The sequence below is a fragment of the Heterodontus francisci genome, unplaced genomic scaffold (assembly GCF_036365525.1).
Source record: "Heterodontus francisci isolate sHetFra1 unplaced genomic scaffold, sHetFra1.hap1 HAP1_SCAFFOLD_278, whole genome shotgun sequence".
NCBI classification, from domain to species: Eukaryota; Metazoa; Chordata; class Chondrichthyes; order Heterodontiformes; family Heterodontidae; genus Heterodontus; species Heterodontus francisci.
Window position 1 is genome coordinate 1,236,306 of NW_027141343.1, and position 24,263 is coordinate 1,260,568.

A 24,263-nucleotide genomic window follows, 5' to 3' on the forward strand; every position below is an offset into this window, starting at 1 on the left:
TCAGGTCAATCATCTCAGTCTCAGGACATTACAGCTGGAATTCCTTAGGCTCGTGTTTTAGGCCCAACCATCTTCAGCTGCTTCATCAATGACCTTCCCTCCATCACAAGGCCGAAAGTGGGGATGTTCACTGATGATTGCGCAATGTTCAGCACCATTCATGACTCCTCAGCTACTGAAGCAGCCCGTGCCCAGATGCAGCAAGACCTGGACAACATCCAGGCTTAGGCTGATAAGTGGCAAGTAACATTCGCGTCAGATAAGTGCCAGGCAATGACCATCTCAAACAAGAGAGAATCTAATCATCTCCTCTTGATGTTCAGTGGCATTACCATCACTGAATCCCCCACCATCAACATTTGGGGCGGGGGGTGTTGGGGGGAGGGGGTTACCATTGACCATAAACTGAACTGGACCAGCCACATAAATGCCGTGGCTACAAGAGTAGGTCAGAAGCTAGGAACTCTGTGGTGAGTAACTTACCTCCTGTCTCCCCAAACCTATCCACCATTCACAAGACACAATGCAGGAGTATGATGGAATACTCTCCACTTGCCTGGATGAGTGCAGCTCCAACAACACTCAAGTAGCCTGCTTGATTGCCCCCAAGCACCACCTTCAACAATCACCCCATTCACCACTGATGCACAGTGGCAGCAGTGCGTACCATCTACAAGGTGCACTGCAGCAACACACGAAAGCTCCTTTGACAGTACCTTCCAAACCTGGAACTTCGACTACTGAGGAGGACAAGGGCAGCAGTTGCAAGGGAACACGACCACTTGCAAATTCCCCTCCAATTCACAGATCATCCTGACTTGGAACGATATCGCCATTCCTTCATTGTCGCTGGGTAAAAATCCTGGAACTCCCTTCCAAACAGCACTGTTGGTGTTCCTACATCTCAAGAACTGCAGCGGCTCAAGAAGGCAGCTCACCACCACTTTGTCAAGGGCAATTTGGATTGGGCAATAAATTCTGGCATAGCCAGTGATGCCTACATCACACTAACAAATGAAAAAAGTGAGGAAATAGTGAAGGGCTTTTATAGAGTACATGGGGACATGCTTCCACTTGTGGTGGCATCTGAAACAAGAGCCAAAATATAAAATCGTCATTCATAAAACCAATGATGAATTCATGAAAAATGTATTTACGCAGTGAATGGTTTGAATCTGGAATTTGTTATCACAGGGAGAGGTTGGGGTGAATAGTATCGATGCACTGAAGGGGAGGTGGAACAAATGAACAAATGTATGTGGAGAAAGGAATCGAGGGATATACATATCGGGCTTCAGTTAAAACAAATTTTTGCATGTGAAGCAGGATGGCTGGAAATATATGTAGAGCATAGAGCAGTTGGGACGATCCCAGTGCAATGTTTTGTCTGGATGGATCTGCCCATAACACTTGCGATGCAGGAGCTGGGAGCTTCAGTACTTCAGTGGAGGCAGATAATGACACCGGTTTTTATTTGTGGATGTTCTAAATGATTATTGATTGAGAAATTAAATTGACCTCTTTGATATTATGCACCGCATCTGTTCTTGAGTTATCAGATATATTTTTTTCTTCATACAGGCAAATACTTGAAGATATTGTGATGAATGTGATGGTTGCTGCACTCGAGGCACAAGGAACAGTGCAGCCAGCTCCACTCACACACAGTAGGTACATTATCACTCAGAGTGCAGAGGTACAGATAGTTCATCAGTTCCCTGGTCTCATTCTGCAGAAATAGTCAGGCTCACATTGATCCCAAGTTCCAGAAACACATTTTCAATCCAACAACCAAACAAAGCAGGAGAGAAATAAGTTTTTTCCATTTCACCCCGATTGAGTCCCACTGACAGTCAGATACTTCAATCCCAGGACAAAATCACACCCACTAGCAGATTGAAATGCAATGTGTCAATCTAACAAAGAACAGTACAGCACAGGAACAGGCCATTCGGCCCTCCAAGCCTGCGCCGATCTTGATGCCTGCCTTAACTAAAACTTTCTGCACGTCCGGGGTCCGTATCCCTCTACTCCCATCCTATTCATGTATTTGTCAAGATGCCTCTTAAACGTCGCTATCGTACCTGCTTCCACCACTTCCCCCGGCTGCAAGTTCCAGGCACTCACCACCCTCTGTGTAAAGAACTTGCCTCGCACATCCCTCTAAACTTTGCCCCTCGCACTTTAAACCTATGTCCCCTAGTAACTGACTCTTCCACCCAGGGAGAAAGATTCTGACTATCCACTCTGTCCATGCCGCTCATATCTTTGTCAACCTCTATCATGTCGCCCCTCCACCTCCGTCGTTCCAGTGAAAACAATCCGAGTTTATCCAACCTCTCCTCATAGCTAATGCCCTCCAGACCAGGCAACATCCTGGTAAACCTCTTCTGTACCCTCTCCAAAGCCTCCACGTCCTTCTGGTTGTGTCGCGACCAGAATTGCATGCAATATTCTAAGTGTGGCCTAACTAAAGTTCTGTACAGCTGCAGCATGACTTGCCTATTTTTATACTCTATGCCCCGACCGATGAAGGAAAGCACGCCATATCTTCTTGACTACCTTATCCACCTGCGTTGCCACTTTCAGTGACATGTGGACCTGTACACCCAGATCTCTCTGCCTGTCAAATTTAATGCAGACTGAGCTAGCAATTAAATATAAGATAGAATTGGCACACGCTACTGATTGAATGGCACAGAATCTAACCGAGTGATGTACCCTGAGATTTAAATTAAATATCATACCCAAAGCTCACACCCATTCATTATAAAGGATGTTTAAACATCCCCATAGTGTACCCTGAAATACAAGTTGCATACAAGTACAACATTCATTGCAGTGAATGTTTCAAAGTTGCTGATAGATATTGTAAGCTGAGACACAAATTAGATACCAGTTCAGACCTCGCCCACACTGTGAAATTGAAAGAGACAGAATCAATTCCATCAGTGTAGATTGATATAAACATTACATACCATTCTAAAAAGTGATGCAATACGAAACTAAAATACAGTATCAATTCCACCAGACCCCCACCACCCTCTGGCTAAAAAGTATTTTCCTCATCTCCCCTGTGATCTTTCTGCCAATCACTTTGTATCTATTCCCCTCGTCACTGATCTCTTTGCTAAGGTAAACAGGCCCTTCACTTCAATTCTATCCAGACTCCACAAATTTTGTACATGCCAGTCAGATCTCCCCTCAGTCTTCTCTGTGCCAAGGAGAATAGCCCCGGCCTATCCAATCTTTCCTCAAAGCTGCATTTTTCAAGTCCCGGCAACATCCTCGTAAATCTCCTCTGTACCCTCTCTAGTGCAATTACATCCTTTCTGTAATGAGGTGATCAGAACTGCACACAGTACTCAAGTTGTGGCCTGACTAATGATTTATACAGTTCCAGCATAACCTCCCTGCTCTTATATTCTATACCTCAGCTAATAAAGGAAAGGATTCCATATTGTCTTCTTACCACCTTATCGACCTGTCCTGCGACCTTCAGGGATCTGTGGACATTTACTCCAAGGTACCTCACTTTCTCTACACCTCTCAGCATTTTCCTGTTAATCGTGTATTCCTTTGCCTTGTTTTACCTCCCCAAATGCATCACCTTATACTTCTCTGGATTGAATTCCATTTGTCATTTTTCTGTGCATCTGACCAGACCATGAAGATCTTCCTGCAGCCTGCAGCTATCCTCCTTGCTATTAATCAAACAGCCAATCTTTGTGTCATCTGCAAACTTCTTGATCATGCCCCCGACATTTACATCCATGTAGACTACATCAACTGCACTACCCTCATCTATTTTCCTTGTTAATTCTTCAAAATTTCAATCATGTTGGGCAGACAAGATCTTCCCTTAACAAATCCATGCCGACTATCCTTGATTAATCTGCGCCTTTCTAAGTGACATTTTATCCTGTCACTCAGAATAGATTCCAATAATTTGCCCACTACTGAGGTTAGACTGACTGTCCTGTAATTATTCGGTCTATCCCTCACTCCCTTTTTAAACAGAGGTACAATGTTCGCAGTCTTCCAATCCTCCAGCATCACACCTGTATCCAGTGAGGTCTGGAAAACGATGGTCAAACCTTCCGCTGTTTCCTCTCTTGCTTCTTTTAACAGCGTGGGGTACATTGCATCCATCCCTAGTGATTTATCAACTTACAAATATGCTATTTGTATGTCCTGTCACTAATATGTCCTCTCTCCCTCTATTGATCACATCCAATACTTCATACCCTTCTTCCTTAACTCCAATATCTGCATCATCACCCTCTTTTGTGAAGACAGATGCAAAGTATTTATTAAGAACAGTGCCAACATCTTCTGCCCCTACACATAGGTTACCTTCATGATCTTTTATGGGCCCTACTCTTTCCATAGTTATCCTTTTTCTGTTAATGTATTGATAAAACATCTTTGTGCGAACCTTGATTTTGATTGCCAATATTCTTTCATGCCCTCTCTTAGCTTTCCTAAGTGCAATGTTGATTTCCCCCCTCCACATTCGATACACCTCTCGGCTTTCAGTAGTATTGAGTTCTCTGAGTCGGGCATAAGCTTTCCGTTACTGCCTTATAATACTACCTTATAAAATCCATGGGGCTCTAGATTTGGCCTTCCCACCCTTTTTCTTTGTGGGAACATATTGACTCTGAACCCCTGGAATCTCCCCTTTGAGTGCTTCCCACTGCTCTGACATTGATTTACCTTCAAGTAGCTGTTTCCAGTCCACTTTTGCTAACTCACTCCTCAGCTTAGTAAAGTTGTCCTTGCCCCAACTGAGAATTTAAACACCTGTGCTATCCTTGTCCTTTACATAATTATGTTAAAACTGACTGAATTATGATCACTACCACCAAAATGCTCTCCCACTTCCACTCCTTCCACCTGCCTATCTTCATTTCCTAAAACTACATCTAAAACTGCACCCTCTCTTGTTGGACTTGCTACATATTGGCTAAATAAGTTCTCCTGAATGCACCTCAAGAATTCTGCTCCCTCAATTTCTTTCACACTAAAAGTATCCCAGTTCATCTTGGGGTGGTTAAAATCCCCTACTATTACTGCTCTATTATTCTTGCACTTCTCAGAGATTTGCCTACATATCTGCTCTTCTATCTCCTGTTTGGGGGTCTATAGCTCACTCTCAGCAGTGTGATTGCCCCTTTTTTGTTCCTCAGCTCAATCTATACGGCCTCATTTGATAAACCTTCCAACATATCATCCGTCTTCACAGCTGTAATAGTTACTTTGAGCAAAACTGCCACCCCCCCTCCTTTCTTATCCCCCTCCCTATCACATCTGAAAACCCTGTAACCAGGAATGTTGAGCTGCTGTTCCTGTCCCTCCTTAAGCCATGTTTCTGTAATAGTTGTGATATCATACTGCCACATGTCTATTTGTGCCCTCAGCTCATCTGCTTTATTTTCTATACTCCTTGCATTGAAAAAGATATGCTTGAGCACTGACAAACTCTTTTTAAATTTTCTAACCTTTGTTTCCTCTTTCTTCCAGACTCATCCATTAATTTTCTGCCTTCCATGCCTTCCGGTTCCCATCCCCCTGCTAAATGAGTTTGAACCCTCGCCAACAGCACTAGCAAAATGTCCCGCAAGGAACTTTGTCCAGGCTCTGTTCAACTGCAATCCGTGTGACCTGTCCCAAGAATCTAAAGCCCTCCCTCCTGCACCATCTTTCCAGACACACGTTCATCTGTCTTATCCTTTTATTCCTGTACTCACTTGCACGTGGCACTGGGAATAATCCGGAGATTACTACTTTTGATGCCCTGCTTGCTAATTTCTTACCTAGCTTCATAAATTCTGACTGCAGGACAACATCCTTATTTCTACCGATGTTGTTGGTTCCGATGTGGACCACAAATGCTGGCTGTTCACCCTCCCCCTTCAGGATGCTCTGTAACTGCTCAATGACATCCTTGACCCTGGCACCAGGGAGGCAACACACCATTCCTGGATTCACGTCTGTGGCCACAGAAATAGCTGATTGTTCCCTTCACTATTGAATCATCTATGACTATGGCTTTTCCAATCTTCCCTGTACCCACCTTTGCAGCTGAGTCACCCATGGTGCCATGGACTTGGATCTGGCTGCACTCCCCTGGTGAAGCATCACTGTCCTCCGTATTCAGAACTGAATACCTGTTGGAGAGTGAGATGCACTCGGGGTGTCCTGCACTTCCTGCCTGATTCTTTTTGACTGCCTTGTGGTCACCCATTCCCTCTCTCCCTGCGTACTCTTAAGCTGTGGGGTGACCACTGTGGGCGGCACAGTGGCGCAGTGGTTAGCACCGCAGCCTAACAGCTCCAGGGACCCTGGTTCGATTCCGGGTACTGCCTGTGTGGAGTTTGCAAGTTCTCCCTGTGTCTGCGTGGGTTTTCTCCGGGTGCTCCGGTTTCCTCCCACAAGCCAAAAGACTTGCAGGTTGATAGGTAAATTGGCCATTATAAATTGTCACTAGTATAGGTAGGTGGTAGGGAATGTAGGGACAGGTGGGGATGTTTGGTAGGAATATGGGATTAGTGTAGGATTAGTATAAATGGGTGGTTGATGTTCGGCACAGACTCGGTGGGCCGAAGGGCCTGTTTCAGTGCTGTATCTCTAATCTCTCTCTAATCATGAACATGCTTTCCATGTAACTCTCCTCATGAATGCACAGCAGTGTCTCCAGCTGCTGCTCAAGTTCCAAACCCAGAGCTCAAGCAGCCGCAATTGACAACACTTACTTGCACAAATGTTTTTTTTATTTCCAAAATATACTTTATTCATAAAGATCTGTAAAAAATACATTACAAAACAGTTCCAAACAGCACCAAGTCAAAAAATACGAACAGTGCAAAGGAGGTCAGTTTCCTTCAATGCAGCAGTGAGTTGCCTCACAACCCTTCCATTTCATTTTTCATGCCATATACATTTTATGGCAAATGAAAATTTTCCCGCTACAGTTTGTGGGGGATTTCCATGGATCCAGCCCCTCAGTTCAGCTTGGTGGGGGGAGCTTACATGGTGGTCTTTCCCCATTGAGCCTTTGCTGTGGCTGCCCCAAGCTTTAGTGCGTCCCTCAACATGTAGTCCTGGACCTTCGAGTGTGCCAGTCTGCAACATTCGGTGGTGGACAACTCTTTGCGCTTGAAGACCACCAAGTTTTGGGCAGACCAAAGAGTGTCTTTCACCGAAGTGATAGTCCTCCAGCTGCAGTTGTGGTTATCTCGGTGTGTGTCCCTTGGAACAGCCCGGAGAGCACAGACTCCTGTGTTACAGAGCTGCTTGGGATGAACCTCGACAAAAACCAATGCATCTCTTTCCACACCTGCTTTGCAAAGACACATTCCAGAAGAAGCTGGGCAACCATCTCATCCCCACCGCAGACACTTCGAGGGCATTGTGCGGAGGGGGTGAGACTTCGGGCGTGCAGGAAGGATCTGACGGGGAGGGCTCTTCTCACCACCAGCCAAGCTACACCTTGGTGCTTGTTGGAAAGTTCTGGTGATGAGGCATTCCGCCAAATGATTTGGCAGTCTGCTCGGGTAACCATCCGACAGCATCCACCATCTCCTTTTCCCGTAGGGCCTTGAGGACATTCCGTGCAGACCACTGCCTGATGGATTGGTGGTCAAAGGTGTTTTCCGCAGAAACTGTTCCACGAATGATTGGTGGTACGGCACAGTCCAACTAGATGGAGCGTTCCACGGCAATGCGACCAGGTCCTTCCTTCACAACACTGGGGACAGAGAGAATCTCAGCACGTAGTGACACTTGGTGTTGGCGTATTGGGGATCTGCACACAGCTTGATGCAGCCGCACACGGAGGTAGTCATCAGGATGAGGGTGATATTGGGTACATTATGCCCACCCTTATCCAGAGGTTTGAACATCATGTCCCTTTGGACCCGGTCCATTTTGGATCCAGAGATGAAGCGGAAAATGACTCGGGTGATCGCCACAGCCCAGGAATGGGGTATGGTCCAGACCTGTGCCACTTGCAGCAACAACGTGAGCGCCTCGCACCTGAGGACCAGGTTCTTACCCATAATGGAGAGAGTTGCTGCTCCCACATGCTCAGCTTGTGTTGTACCCTGGCTACTCGCTCCTTCCAGGTTTTGGTGCATGCCGCGGCCCTTCAGAACCATATCCCAAGCACCTTCAGGTAGTCTGACCTGACGGTGAAGGGGACAAAGGATCGGTCAGCCCAGTTCCCAAAGAACATGGCCTCTCTCTTGCCGTGGTTAACGTTGGCTCCCAAGGCCAGTGCGAACTGGTCGCAGATGCTCATCAGTCTGCGCACAGACAGCGGGTTCGAGCAGAAGGCTGCGACGTCATCCATGTCCAGGGAGGTTTTAACCTGAATGCCTCCACTGTCTGGGATTGTCACCCCCCTTATGCTCGCATCCTTCCTAACAGACTCAGCAAAGGGTTCAATACAGCAAATAAACAAGACAGGGGAGAGAGGTCAACCCTGTCTGACTCCAGATTGGATCGGGAAACTTTCTGATTCCCACCCATTGATTGAGACTGTGCTACTGATGTTTGTGTAGAGCAGTTTGATCCAATTGCAGATTCCCTCCCCAAACCCCATTTTCGAAAGTACGTCCATCATGTAGGTGTGCGATATCCTGTCAAAAGCCTTCTCCTGGTCCAGGCTGATGAGGCAGGTGTCCACCCTCCTGTCCCGAATGTGGGTGATCGTGTCCCTGAGTGGGTAAAGTACAGGTCTGATCAGGGTGGATCACCAACTCCAGAGCAGACTTGACTCGACTGGCTATGACTTTTGACAGTATCTTGTAGTCTACATTAAGCAGTGAGATGGGCCGCCAATTTCTGATTTCTGCCCTCTCCCCCTTCCCCTTGTAGATGAGGGTGATGATGCCTTTCCTCATGGATTCTGACATGCTGCCGGCTAGGAGCATACTGTCGTATACTTCCAGCAGGTCCGGGCCGACCCAGTCCCACAGGACCAAATACAACTCAACCGGTCAGCCGTCGCTTCCAGGAGTTTTACTTATCTCGAAGGATTTGATGGCCTTAGTCAGCTCATCCAGAATTAGCGGTTTGTCCATTCTCTCCCTCCTGCTGTCATCTAAGACCTCTGTGATAGATGACAGTAAGGACTGGGAGGCTCTGCTGTCTGTGGGCTTCGCGTCATACAGCCCAGCATAAAAGGATTTGCTGATCCTTAGTATGTCGGACTGCGAAGACATTACCGAGCCATCCTCTTCCTGCAGGCTGCTGATAACAGAGCTCTCTCTGTGTACCTTTTAGAAGAAGTAACACAAGCACATCTCATCCTGCTCAATGGAGCGGACGCTGGACTGGAAGATGATCTTGTAGGCCTCCGTGGCAAAGAGCGAGGCCTGCTGGCTCTTCACCTCATGAAGGTCCTCCTTCACCTTGACCCCCATCGACTGAAGCCAGAGCAGATTTTGCATACTTTTCTGGAGTCGTGACATTTCCATCTGTCTATCTCTCTCGCCCTCTGAACCCCTTTGAAGATAATGAACCTCTTGATGTTCTCCTTGATTGCTTCCCACCACTGAACTGGAGACTCAAAGGTGGGGTTTCACGGTCCTCCAACCTTTGTAATCCCTTTTGAGTTCCTCAACATTCTCTGGGGTTAGCAGTGTAGCATTGAGCTTCCATGTCCCCCTGCCAACCCGCTGGTCATCCTGTAAGTGAAAGTCAGCCAGTAAAAGGCAATGCTTGGAGAAGAACACCGGCTTGACGTCGGTGGATCTGACCGTGAAAACACGGGACACAAAAATAGGAAGTAAATCCTGGAATGGGCAGACCCGTCCGTTCTTGAACATGTGTATCTATGCTGCGCTCTGTCTGCAGGTTTGCTGAAGACGTCGTGCAGTTTGGCATCTTTTACTGTTTCTTTTAACGATCTTGACATAGCATCCAGTTTGCTGTCGTCTCTGCCGGATCATCCAGGTGTATCGATGATGCCTTTGAAGTCACCGCCTAGGATGACCGGCCTGGATGTCGCCAGCAGCAGTGGGAGATGCTGGAAGACGGTCAGCTGCTCGCTGCATTGAACCGGGGCATAGACGTCAATCAACGAGAGCGGAGTATTGTTGTACATTACATCTGCTACGAGGTGATGACCGCCAAATGGTTCTCCAGGACACGGGAAGCATCCAGGAGCTCCCACATAGCACAGGAGGTGGACTCTCGAGGTTGAAGCCCCCCCCTGCCATTCCTTTACGTTCACTGTTTTTTGGCTGCCGCATACGATGATGGGCCAAGTGGTCTCTTTCTCTGCCTTAAACCTTCTATGATTCTATGATTCTATGATGCTCACTAACATTATCTCCTTTTCATTTACAGCACCACAGAGAGAGAATCAGTCCGACCATTCGTAACAGTGTGTCCATATCACACTGTATTACACATTCTTATGTATCATCAGAGACAGTATGAGTAACACAATAAAGTGCATACATATCATCCTAAATAATGGTATCCCAAACATATGTACAGCATTAGAGAGGGAGTGTCAATAGTGCATTTTCTATTCGTGTGTCCATATCACACCCAATAACTGGGTCCCACGTTTTTATAGAGCACTAGAGACAGAGCTGAAAGTGAATAAGTGAGAGAGAGAGAGAGATCCCCATCAGCAGTTACAGGCTGACCTGGAAGCCTCATTTTATCTTGAAAGATCCGTGGGAGACAGACGGTGCAGTCTCATCTCTAACTGATATTGTATCAGAAACAGACACATTATTATTCCTAGACTCTGGGTAACAGTTAGAGAGTGAGGTGAACAATGTTCCAAATTTAACGCTCTTGGCCCTGTTGATCTCTGTAATCTTTCAGCTCACACCGCTCGATATGACTGTCAGTGAGGGACAGTTTCAATGTGATGACATTAATCTGGGACTGTTACTGTCAGATATTAACTCCTGCGCGATCGCAGCAAACACAGCGACTCCCTCGGAGGATTGCTTTGAGGAGATGGGTGAATGAAGAGCAAACACACTGCAGGGAATGATGTCAAACTGAGCTTCAGAAAGGGGGAATCCCCCAACTTGAAACGTTCTCTGACCTTTCCCCACAGCCCCAGTTCCTTTGCTCAAACTCGGAGAAAACTGAACTGGGGAAAGTTCCAGTTTATTTTTGTCAGTTCCGATGAAGGGTCACTGACCCGAAACGTTAACTCTGCTTCACTTTTCACAGATACTGCCAGACCTGCTGAGTGGTTCCAGCATTTCTTGTTTTTATTTCGGATTTTGCTTTTATTCCAATTTATTTTTTTGTAAATGAGTGGGGAAAGAAGCGCATGCGCGATGCGCCTCCTCCAGCCGTGTCCTTCTGCGTCATTTAATTAGTGAGCGGAACAAGTTTGTTTGAAACAGACGGGAATGGAGACTTAGAGCCCCGGGGTAAGTGAGTAAACAGCAGTTTCCTTCCAGCAGCACATTGCTTTGAGAGCCTGTCCGCAGAGGGGCTCAGAGATCAGCATTGACCACGGAGCAAGTTCAGGGGGAGTTGGGGGCTGTTTGTAAGAGGCGGAGTGGAGCAGGAGCATGGAGTGAGCGCGGAAGGAGAAGCCTTTCTCAGGCTGTTTGTGGACAAGGTAACGGAGACAGAGCAGGAAGAAGCTGCTGTTGAAAATCATTGTTGTTTTCTCTCCTCAAACCTGTAATGCATGTTCATGGTTGAGCTCCAGTTTCACACTGTGTTGTTATTGAGCAGTGAATAGAGGGAACAGAACCAGACAGTAGGGATGGGGACAGTTATGCAAACAACACCTATTGCTGGCGCCAGGTGAGTAGTGTCAAGGAAACATTTTAAACAGCAGCTGTTGGTTTCCGTTGAACGATTGATCCAAGAGAAGCAAGGAAATGGCAGATACTCTGAACAAGAATTTTTCATCTGTCTTCACAGAAGTAGACACAAAAAACATCCCAAGAATAGTAGAAAATCAAGGGGAGTAAGGAGGGGGGATCTTAAAACATCACCATCGCGAGAAAAACATGTTTTTGGAAAACTAATGGGACTAAAGGTTGACAAGTCCCCTGGATCTGATGGCCTACATTCTAAGGTTTAAAAGAAGTGTCTGCATAGATAGTGGATGCATTGGTTGTAATCTTCTTAAATTCCCTAGATCCTGCAACAGTTCCAGTGGATATTAAACTGCAAATGTAATGTCCCTGTTCAAGAAAGCAGTAAAGAGAAAGCAGGCAACGATAGGCCTGTTAGCCTAATGTCTGCCATTGAGAAGATGCTGGAACCAATGATTAAGTCAGTCATCGCAGAAAACATAGAAAAATTGGAGCAGGAGTAGGCCATTCGGCCCTGCTCTGCCATTCAAAATTGATCTAGTCTGATCATATAATTCAGTACCCCCTTCCCGCTTTCTCCCCATATCCCTTGATCCCTTTTGTATTAAGAAATATATCTATCTCCTTCTTGAATATATTTAATGACTTGGCCTCCACTGCCTTCTACAGTACAAAATCATGAGAGGTATAGACAGGGTGGATAGCAAGAAGCTTTTTCCCAGAGTGGGGGATTCAATTATTAGGGGTCATGAGTTCAAAGTGAGAGGGGAAAAGTTTCGGGGGGGATATGCGTGGAAAGTTCTTTACGCAGAGGGTGGTGGGTGCCTGGAACACGTTGCCAGCGGAGGTGGTAGACGTGGACACGATAGCGTCTTTTAAGATGTATCGAGACAGATACATGAATGGGCAGGAAGCAAAAAGATACAGACCCTTAGAAAATAGGCGACATGTTTAGATAGAGGATCTGGAGGGCCGAAGGGCCTGTTCCTGTGCTGTAATTTTCTTTGTAGAGAATTCCACAAGTTCATCACCCTCTGAGTGAAGAAATTTCTCCTCATCTCGGTTCTAAATGGCATACCCATATCCTGAGACCGTGACCCCTGATTCTGGACTCCCCAGCCATCAGGAACATCCTCCCTGCATATAGCCTGACTAGTGCTGTTAGAATTTTATAGGTTTCTATGAGATTCCCTCTCATTGTTCTAAACTCTCGTGAATATAGGCCTAGTCAACCCAATCTCTCCTCATTGTCAATCCTGCCATCCCAGGAATCAGCCTGGCAAATCTTCTTTGCACTCCCTCCATGGCAAGAACATCCTTCCTCAGATAAGGAGACCAAAACTGCACACAATACTCCAGATGTGCTCTCACCAAAGCCCTGTATAACTGTAGTAAGACTTCCTTGCTCCGGTACTCAAATCCGCTTGCAATGAAGGCCAACATACCATTTGCCTTCCTAACTGCTTGCTGCACCTGAATATTTGCTTTCAGCGACTGGTGTACAAGGACACCCAGGTCTCTTTGCACCTCCCCCTTTCCCAATCTGTCACCATTCAGATAATAATCTGCCTTTCTGTTTTTACAACCGAAGTGAATAACCTCACATTTATCCAAGTTATACTGCATCTGCCATGCATTTGCCCACTCACCCAACTTGTCCAAATCACATTGGAGCCTCTTTGCATACTCCTCACAACTCAGTTTCCTCCCCGGCTTTGTGTCGTCTGCAAACCTGGAAATGTTCCCTCACCCAAGTCATTAATATATATTGTGAATAGCTGGGGCCCAGGCACTGATCCCTGTAGTACGCCACTCGTCACTGCCTGCCACCTGGCAAAAGGCCCGTTTATTCCTACTCTCTGTTTCCTGTTTGTCAACCAATTCTCAATCAATGCCAGTATATTACCCCCAATCCCATGTGCTTTAATTTTGCACACGAACCTCTTATGTGGGACCTTATCAAAAGCCTTCTTAAAATCCAGATACAACACATCCCCTGGTTCTCCTTTATCTATTCTACTAGTTCCATCCTCAAAAAGCTCCAGCAGATTTGTTAAGCAAGATTTCCCTTTCGTTAACCCATGCTGTCTTTGTCCAAACCCGTTTATGCTTTCCAGGTGTTCTGCTACCACATCCTTTATAATAGACTCTCGCACTTTCCCCACTACTGATGTAAGGCTAACTGGTCCGTAATTCCCTGTTTTTTCTCTCTCTCCTTTTTTAAATAATGAGGTTACATTTGCCACCCTCCAATCTGTGGAACATTTAGAACATTATAATACAATCATGCAGAGTCAACATGGATTTATGAAAAGGAAATCAAGTTTGCCAACATTATTAGCGTTCTTTGAGGATGTAAGAAGCAGGGTAACTGAAGGGGAACCAGTAGATGTAGTGTATTTGTATTTTGAAAAGGCATTCGCTAAAGTGCCATGCAAAATGTTACGACACAAGGTAAGAGCTTGTGGTGTTAACGGGTAATATATTGTTTATTTTATTTATTTAGAGATACAGTACTGAAACAGGCCCTTCAGCCACCGAGTCTGTGCTGACCATCAACCACCCATTTATACTAATCCTACATTAATCCCATTACCCTCTCACATCCCCAACTTCCCTCAATTCCCCTACCACCTACCAATACTAGGGGCAATTTATAATGGCCAATTTACCTATCAACCTGCAAGTCTTTGGCTGTGGGAGGAAACTGGAGCACCCGGCGAAAACCCACGCGGTCACAGGGAAAACTTGCAAACTCTGCACAGGTAGTACCCAGAATCGAACCCAGGTCGCTGGTACATGCTTACTAACAAGAAACAGAGAATTAGGATAAATGTGTCATTTTCAGGTTTGCAAACTGGAACTCGTGGAGTGCCACAGGGATCAGTGCTGGGGCCTCAACTACTTCCAGTCTATATTAATGATTTGGATGAAGGGATCGAGTGTATTGTAACTAAATTTGCTGTTGATACAAAGAAAGGTGTGAAAGCAAGTTGTGCGGAGGACACAATGAGTCTGCAAAGAGATAAAGACAAGTTAAGTGTGTGGGAAAAATTTGGCATTTTAAGTATAATGTGGGAAAATGTGAGGTTATCCACTTTGGTATGATGTAGAGAAAAGAAGAATATTATTTAAATAAGGAGAGACTGCAGAATGCTGTAGTATAGAGGGATCTGGGTGTCCTCTTATATGAATCACAAAAAGTTAGCATGGAAGTACAGCAAGTAATTAGGAAGGCTATTGGAATTTTGGCCTTTATTGCAATGGGGATGGAGTAGAAATGTAGGGAAGTCTTGCTACAACTGTACAGCGTGTTGGTGAGACCACACCTTGAGTGTGTATACAGTTTTGGTCTCCTTATTTAAGGAGGAAAATACTTGCATTGAAGGTAGTTCAGGCAAACATCACTGGCTTGATTCCAGGGATGAAGATGTTGTCTTATGAGGAACGTTTGACCTGGTTATGCTACACTCATTGGAGTTTAGAAGAATGAGAGGTGATCTGATGAAACATATAAGATACTGAAGGGGCTTGACAGGGTATTTACTGAGATGATGTTTCCCCTCATGAGGGAATCAAGAACTAGGGGGAACAGTTTCAACATAAGGGGGCACCCATTTTCGATGGAATTGAAGAGGAATTTCTTCTCTCAAAGGGTTGTTGTTCTTTGGAATTCTCTACCCAAGAGGATGGTGGAGGCTGGTCATTGAATATATTCAAGGCTGAGTTAGACTGACTTTTGATTTACAAGGGAGTGAAGTGTTATTGGGACAGGCAGGATAGTGGAGTTGAGACTATGATCAGATCTGCCATGATCTTATTAAATGTTGGAACAGACTCGAGTGGCGGAATGGCCTAATCCTGCTCCTAGTTATTATGTTCTTGCATTATAATGCCAGGTGGAATTAAAAACTTGACTTGTGCAAAAATCCCTGCTCCAGCAGGTATTCCCATTCATGGAGCAGTGCAGATGTTGGGTTGTTCCTGGCTGCCACTAAATTGTTTTAAAACTACCAAAGAAAACCTGATCAGCAGAAGCTGAGTGCTGCAGTGGAATCAGACACTGACACTCTTTGTATTACTGATCATCCTTTGTGGTTGGTCATAATGATTATTAATTGAAATAGTATATTCATGTCTTTTCAAGCTTCCACCTCAATTGATCTTGAGTTACAAGAGATATTTTTCTTTCTTTCTGTCAGCAAATACTTGAAGGAACCAGAAGGATTGTGATGATTCCCCGGCACAAGGATATGTACAGTCCACTCCTTCTAACACAGAGTAGGTACATTATCACTCCAAGAGCTCAGAGACACAGACAGGCCATGAGTTCCACAGTCACAGAGAGCAGAAGCAGTCAGGCTCACACTGATGCCAAGTTCCAGAGACACATTTTCAATCCAGCAGACAATCAAACAAAGCAGGAGAGGCAGAAGTTGTTTCCAATTCACCCCAACTCAGTACTGCTGAAAGCTAGGTACATCACTCTTAGTTCAAAATCACACCCACTATCATATTGAAAAGCACCGGATCAATCCCACAAGAGTGCACCCTAAGCTACAAGTTAAATATGAGGTAGAGCAGCTGATGGAAAGGTACAGAATGAATCCGAATAATGTAGCCCAGACTGCAGACTGAGTGACAGATTCCAATGTAGTACAAACATCTGATACAGTATCAAAATGAAAGTTACAGTATTACGTCAATTAGTGCACACTGCACTACACATTACATACCAATCCAATAATCTCTCCAAGAGCTGTACTGAATGATATCATATCAATTGAATGATTCTGATTATACTGAGCATGCCATGTGTGAGTTTGAAATATATGTTGTCATTCACAAATGTGTTCATACAGTTACAGACTGAATACTCGTCCAAAAAGCTCAAACCACAACTCAGTAATACACACAGTTAAAATGTGCAGTGATCTATATTTTAAAATACTAGTGAGACAAGAGAATGGTGATACATTATGGCATTAAACAAATAGTTCTCAATACCATCCCGTAGATACATATTAAGTACAGGTACAGAAGAATTCCACACTCATACAGCACCAGCGTCACATAGATACAGAATGTACACTTGCAGACATAACCAGCAGCTGAGAGGTACAAAATTAATCCCACTGTAATGGACTGTCCAAGAGACAGACACATAAAAAATGAATTGTAACGCATATTTCGTACCAGAGACTGCCAAATGCAAAATGAGCCGTGGATATGCACACGCAGACTGTACCAGAAACTGACTGATACAGAATGAGACCCATACTCATACGCGGTACCAGAGGCTAACAAGTAAAGAATAAATACAATATACACTTCCAGTACCAGAAAATAATATATGCATAACAGATATCACTCACGTACATTAGCAGAGATTGACAGACAACAGAATGAATCCCACAATCTCATTCAGTACCAGATACTGACAGGTACAGAATGAATCCCATACACACTGTACTAGGCACTGAAAGACATAGGAGGAATTGCACATTCACATACAATAGAAAACACTGACAGATACTGTAGGAGTCACATGCTCACAGTCAGTACCAGATACTGTTGAAAAGAGAGTTAATCCCACACTTGCATTCATTGCGAGAGACTGACAGATACATAAAGGATATCGACACTCACATGGAGTAACAGAGACTGACATGCAGAACTTGAACCACACATATGCATAGTACCAAAGTCTGAAAGGTATTGAGTCAATCCCATAATCAGATACAGTGTCAAAGACTGACAGGCACATTCGAGTTCACGTGGCTAGAATACCAGAGATTTTCACGTACAGAATGAACCTTATTTCTCATTCAGTCTGGATACTGATAGATGCACAATGAATCCTACAATCATACTCGATACCAAGTTCAGACAGACACCATATATATTCCCCTCTTATTCACAGTATCATAGACTGACAGGCACAGAGTAAGTCACAAAATCAACTAATTTCAGAGACCATCAGATAGAGAATTAATCACACTCTCACAGAAAGAACCAGAGATTGACAGATATACAGTGAGACCATAAAATGACTCACATACAATGACAGACACATAATTAAAACCACTAGCATATATAGTACCTTAGACTGACGCATAGAGAATGAACCATACAGTCACATTCTGACTGTAAGATTGATGCATACACAATGAATCTCACACTCACATTTAGTTCTGGACACTGACAGATACCGAATGATATCCATATTCACCCACAGTAGCAGATAGATACAGAAGCTGCCACACATTCACAAACAATACTCATGATTGACATACAGAATGAATCAAACAATCACATTTAGTTTCATGGACTGACACTGAAATAATCTTACACTCAGACACAGTACCACAGACAGATAGATGTAGAATTATACTCGCTATCACATAATGTACCAGAAAGTGTGTCAAAATTAATCTCATACAGTACAAAAGATGGATTGAATTTGTCCCACACTCAATGTAATAGGTTTTAAGCAAGTGAAGCGGGGGTGGGGGGAGGTGGGGAAGAGAAGAAAAGGGAAGGTGTGTAATAGGGCATAGGGCAGGAGAGATTAACTGACAAGGAGGTCATGGGGCAAAGGGAGTGTGCTAATGGTGTAGTGAAAGACAAAATATTAGTGCAGAGAGGGTGTTAATGACAGAATAATCTATAGTTCTGTCCAAAAGCACATACTTGAAAAACCAAGTTTAAGGCAGGCACATGGTTATAAAAAAGATAAAATAAAATAATAAAAAGGGTTGAGAGCCCTGTCAACCACAGTGAGGGGGAAATCGGAAACGAAGTTGATGAAATTTTCCAGTTCGGAGTGGGAGCAGGAAATGACACTGATCCAGTCATCATTGTACCGGAAAAAGAGCTGGGGGTGGGGTCCTGAGTGGGACTGGAAAAAAGAATGTTTGACATACCCCACAAAAAGACAGGCATAACCATTTACAGAGATAGGGCACAAAGAATCATCATGGAAAGAGGCATGAGCTTCAAATCCAAAGCTGAAGTGACAGGATCAGAGGAACAGCTGTTTGTTCTGCAGTGTGGACTTCGGTCAGATCTGTAAACAAGCAGTTCCACAACAAAGGGAGAGAACTCAAAAATTAGAGTTCTGCCTTTCAGGAATATTGCCGGGAAGCACTTTTTCACAAAAAGGGGAGCGGGAACCTGGAATTCTCTCCGAAAAATAAGATAAACCAGAGGGTCAATTGACAATTTCCAACCTGAGATTGAGAGATGTTTATCCAGTGACGGTCTGAGGGTTTATGAAATCACAGCAGGCAGCTGGAGTTAAGAGACAGGTGAGCCAGGATCTAATTGAAAGGTGCAGCAGGCTCGAGGGGCTGAATGGCCGACCCCCATTTCTATGTTCCTATGGCTGCAACAGGGCAGAAACAGCTGTGAACATACGTTGCATTTCACATTTAACAGCAAAAATACCAGCAGTCAGGAGCTGAAAAGGGAAAGATGACCCCTCGATGACCTGAGAATAAGTACAGAATGGCCTCCTTCAGAACTGGTGCTTTTATCAGGATAAGATGGCGAACATTAGAAATTAATCCAACGGGAATCGCCATCCTCCTCATCCAGGAATTGGACAATATAATGCTGGGATGTGGGAGTTTGGTTTGGGCACGGGGTTGGCTGTGACACCACGAACACTCCCTCTCCACCTCCTCACTCCATCACCCCACCCCCTTCCCCTCTCCATGGGACCCCGGCATCATCCGATCCACAGATACTTTCCAGCAGACATCGCTGGGGAGTGACCGGAGTCCTGGTTCTCTGTCTCCATTTTCCCTATCCCACCCATGGCCACTGAGGCTCCTCTCCCCCCACCCACCCTGAGAGCAACTAACCCACCTTGTCCATAAATTTAAACTGGAAAAGTGTCTCGTAAAGAGCAGGAGCAGAGGGGAGGCTGTAACCTATCAGAGAGGATTGTGTTCCTGAATCCCCCAACTCTTTTTGCCATGTTTCCATTCAATGTCCACACTCTCTCCTTGGTCTGTCCCTGGAGACCTGTCATATCACGATTCTCTCCAGGGAATTTCTAAAGATATTTCCCCCATCCCTCCAGGATTGGCCTGGAGTCTCCAGCACTCCCTCCATTGCAGTACTTTCTGAAATACTACCCGTGCCATGTAATAGTCAAGAGAGACAGAGGGGAACGAGACAGATCAACAGGATGTCTGGCAGATTCAGTGTGAGACGGTAACACTGCCGGGTAAAGGCCGCTTTCCAACTCCAATCTTAACACAGGAGATTCCCCAAACAGCTGCAATAAGGTGTTTGTAAACTGCTGGAAGAGTATGTGTGCGGAAATGGTGATGTTACTGAGTAGGTTATTTGTTATAGAATGGACTGTGTTTAGGTGGGAATATTACTGAGTGTTAATTGTAGCGGAACCATATTTAAAAGCTCCGGCTTTCTGGAAAGCCTTGACTATGAAGGCCGAGTCTGGAAGGGTTTGTGTGGAGAGCTGGGTTTCGGTTCCACTGTTAATAAAGGGTTTGAAATTGGCGAACCAGAGGAAACTGGAGGTGGAACTGAAAGATGAGGGGCCGTTCTCTCTCCGTCTGTCACTCTGGGTGTCTCCTCCCCATCTGCTGTCTGTTCAATCTTCACTCTGTCTCCTCCCCTTCCTGCTCTCTCTCTGCCATTCTCAGGCAGGTCCGGGCGGTCTGTGTAAAGTAGAGCCTGCAAGAGTCTGCTTCTTATATTGTGCAGTGACCTGAGTGAAGAATCATCATGTCTGGCAGAGGTAAAGGAGGCAAAGGACTGGGCAAAGGCAGAGCAAAGCGGCACCGGAAAGTGCTTCGTGATAATATCCAAGGCATCACCAAACCAGCAATCCACCGCCTGGCTCGCCGTGGCGGGGTCAAGCGGATCTCGGGTTTGATCTATGAGGAGACTCGCGGGGTGTTGAAGGTTTTCCTGGAGAATGTGATCAGGGATGCGGTCACCTACACTGAGCACGCCAAGTGCAAGACGGTCACTGCCATGGATGTGGTGTACGCTCTGAAACGGCAGGGCCGCACTCTCTACGGATTCGGCGGTTGAACAATTTGACCATTTCCAGCAAACACAAAACAAAGGCTCTTCTAAGAGCCACCCACCGCCTCACAGAGAGAGCATTGACCGAGAAATGGGAGCTGGGATAGGCTGTTCAGAACAGTTCAATCAATCTGAAATATTTCAGATTTCCAGCATTCGCAGTATTTTACTTTTAATTGTTTGTTCAATCAATCTGCTGTGTTCGGGATGAAAAAAACTGGAATCCCCGAATTTGACATTTCATTTGCAGCAAGGATGTGCAGTGGATTTGATTTTCTAAACGGGCTGTGTAAACAGTGCCCGAGACTCTCCAGTTCGTTATTTCCCCAGTCGACACATGCCCTAAGTGAAAAGCCACATCACTCCTCCAGAATCACTCATTGTTTTCATAGAATTTCAAAATGATTTCGCTGCAATGAGGGAATCCGGGAGTTTTGCAGCAGCCGTTAAATCGTTCACTGGAACCAGACCCACTTGTGATGTTATTTCCACCGAGACGGTGTTTCCTGCACTGAAACTGACAGGGTTTGTGAAACTGATCAGTTTCAGCTCAATCATTCAGGGACCTGGAATTCCCGCAATTTGAGCCCGCGCTGTCCAGAGCCCACTTCTGATTGGTCACCCACGTCTCATTCACATGTCTTAACCAATTGCCGAGCCTCGAATTAGAAAATACAGCAAATCACTGGCTTAAATTGGCAGAAAGTTTGAATTCGAAAAAGCCGTCAATTTCAGTGTCGGAAAGAAGCGAATTAATGGTAAATCTGGCGTTAGTTTAAAGCCGTTCGTAAAATCGGGCCAGGACTTTGTGCTGATAAAAGCGGAGTAAAAAAAGCTTTTGATGGATTATATATATTACGAAGTTTTAATCTGTAATTTTTTGTCTACTTATCTGCACATGGCGGTAAGACTCTATTCAGCAATCTGTAACGGGACAAATAACTCACTCAGTGTAGAAGTAATAAATTAGACAGGCTTTGGGGTGACAGTGAGAAATCACTGAAACAGATGCTTAAACATTTGAAATAGTTCTCATTCGGTCCTGTTACTGGCATTCTGGAATCAGACAGTAACAAGCCCTTTCACAGAGACTGTGGGTGGCTCTGAAAAGAGCCTTTGGTTTATTAGGTGACATTTTGGCCGCTTTACTTTTTCTGGGAGCTCTGAGCGCTGGTTTTCTTAGGCAGCAGCACGGCCTGGATATTAGGCAGCACCCCACCCTGAGCGATGGTCACTCCCCCCAGCAACTTGTTGAGCTCCTCATCGTTGCGGACGGCCAACTGCAGGTGTCTGGGGATGATGCGGCTCTTCTTGTTGTCTCGGGCCGCGTTGCCAGCCAGCTCGAGGATTTCAGCGGTCAGATACTCGAGCACAGCAGCCAGATAGACCGGGGCTCCGGCACCCACACGCTCAGCATAGTTGCCCTTTCTCAAGAGCCTGTGAACACGGCCCACCGGGAACTGCAATCCAGCCCGGGAGGAGCGAGACTTGGCCTTGGCCCGAGCTTTGCCGCTGGTCTTTCCTCTTCCAGACATTTCCACAATCTCGCAAATACTTTCACAAAGAATGGATAATTTCCACCGCATTTACTTTACTTATAGACTGAAAACTCTCCCCATTGGCCGGTACTTAATTCACCTCATTTGCCTATATTCTTCACCAATCAGGTCACTGACAACAGAAGAGGGCGGGGTTTACCGCCAAAACATCAGAAGCAGAAGATTTGTCAATTTCAAAAAGACTGCCAATTTCATTGTCAGAAAGGAGCGGATTAAAATAAATGTCATCCTTCGTCAAATATTTTAAATCCCTTCTCTTTATTTTGTTTCATTCAACTTTTTCCGTCACGACTTACAGACGCGGGTTTAAAATGTTATTTAAATTGTGGATCTTTCTACAATTGCTTTCAAACTGTCCCGGGAGGCACTAAATCCCTGTTCACAGCATTTCCCTGAAGGGAAACATTCAGTTTATCTTCAATCAGTGTCCTTCTCTGAAAAGAGGAAGCAGGATCGAGTCCTCAAACTGCCCTTAGTCTGCTGTGTAATAATCCCATTCCGGGCTGTTACAGTGCGGAGAGTTACTGTTAATAAAATGATGAATCAGTTCACATTTCAGGAATAGAGTGAAGGGACTGATGTCTGACTCTTGCCGCTGAAAGCAGCTGTTAATGCGGTCATTCAGGGGCTGTGCAAAACCACAATAACAGCTTTAAGCAAAAAAGTAAAGGCGGATGAGCGGATTATGGGATTTCGTTCGGTTTATGGGACATCAGACAAAAACACAGCAGTGGGACATTTATTATGTTCCACATTGTCTTAAAATGTTTTCATAGAGATGTTCGGATGCAGCTTTTTCAGAGAGATTGTGGGTGGCTCTTAAAAGAGCCGTTGTGTTTGGGATGTTATTCAGTCCATTGTGCAGTTTTACTTGGAGCTGGTGTACTTGATCACCGCCTTTGTCCCTTCCGACACGGCGTGCTTGACCAGCTCCCCGGGCAGCAGCAGGCGCACGGCGGTCTGGATCTCCCGGGAGCTGATGGTGCTGCGCTTGTTGTAATGGGCCAGGCGTGAAGCCTCACCCGCGATGCGCTCGAAAATATCGTTCACAAACGAGTTCATGATGCTCATGGCCTTGGAGGAGATGCCGGTGTCGGGGTGAACCTGCTTCATCACTTCGTAGATGTCGATGGAGTAACTCTCCTTCCTCGACTTTCTCCGCTTCTTGCCGCCCTTTGCTGACGGTTTACTCACAGTTTTATTGGCGCCCTTCTTAGCAGCTGCTTTCCTCTTCTCTTTTTTTTTTTCCAAAATATACTTTATTCATAAAAATCTGTAAAAATTACATTGCCAAACAGTTTCCAAACAGCACCAAAAAGTACAAACATTACAAAGCAGATCAGTTACCTACAATACTGTCATGAGTTTCTTCCCGACCCTTCCGTTTCACAATTGTCATGTCAATTACAGTTTTACATTTACAGCAATTGAGAATATTAACGATACAGTTCGAGGGGTTTCCCATGGATCCAACCCCTCAGTCCAGCTTGGTGGGGGAACCTTACACTGTGGTCTTTCCCCATTGAGCCTTTGCTGCGGCTGCCCCAAGCTTTAGTGCGTCCCTCAGCACGTAGTCCTGGACCTTGGAATGTGCCAGACTGCAACATTCGGTGGTGGGCAACTCTTTGCGCTGGAAGACCAGCAAGTTTCGGGCAGACCAAAGGGCGTCTTTCACCGAATTGATAGTCCTCCAGCAGCAGTTGATGTTTGTCTCGGTGTGCGTCCCTGGGAACAGCCCGTAGAGCACAGACTCCTGTGTTACAGAGCTGCTTGGGATGAACCTTGACAAAAACCACTGCATCTCTTTCCACACCTGCTT

The 24,263-nt window shown here is 45.3% G+C and overlaps 1 protein-coding gene across 1 annotated transcript; it reads right to left on the reverse strand.

Annotated features, from left to right (window-relative positions):
• Window positions 1-23,311: 23,311 nt before the first annotated feature.
• LOC137362860 (histone H2B-like) lies at window positions 23,312-23,665 on the reverse strand (the record flags this gene model as incomplete). Its single annotated transcript, XM_068027060.1, has 1 exon — window positions 23,312-23,665. A coding segment is annotated over one exon (354 nt), but the record flags the coding sequence as incomplete, so codon positions are not given.
• Window positions 23,666-24,263: the final 598 nt, after the last annotated feature.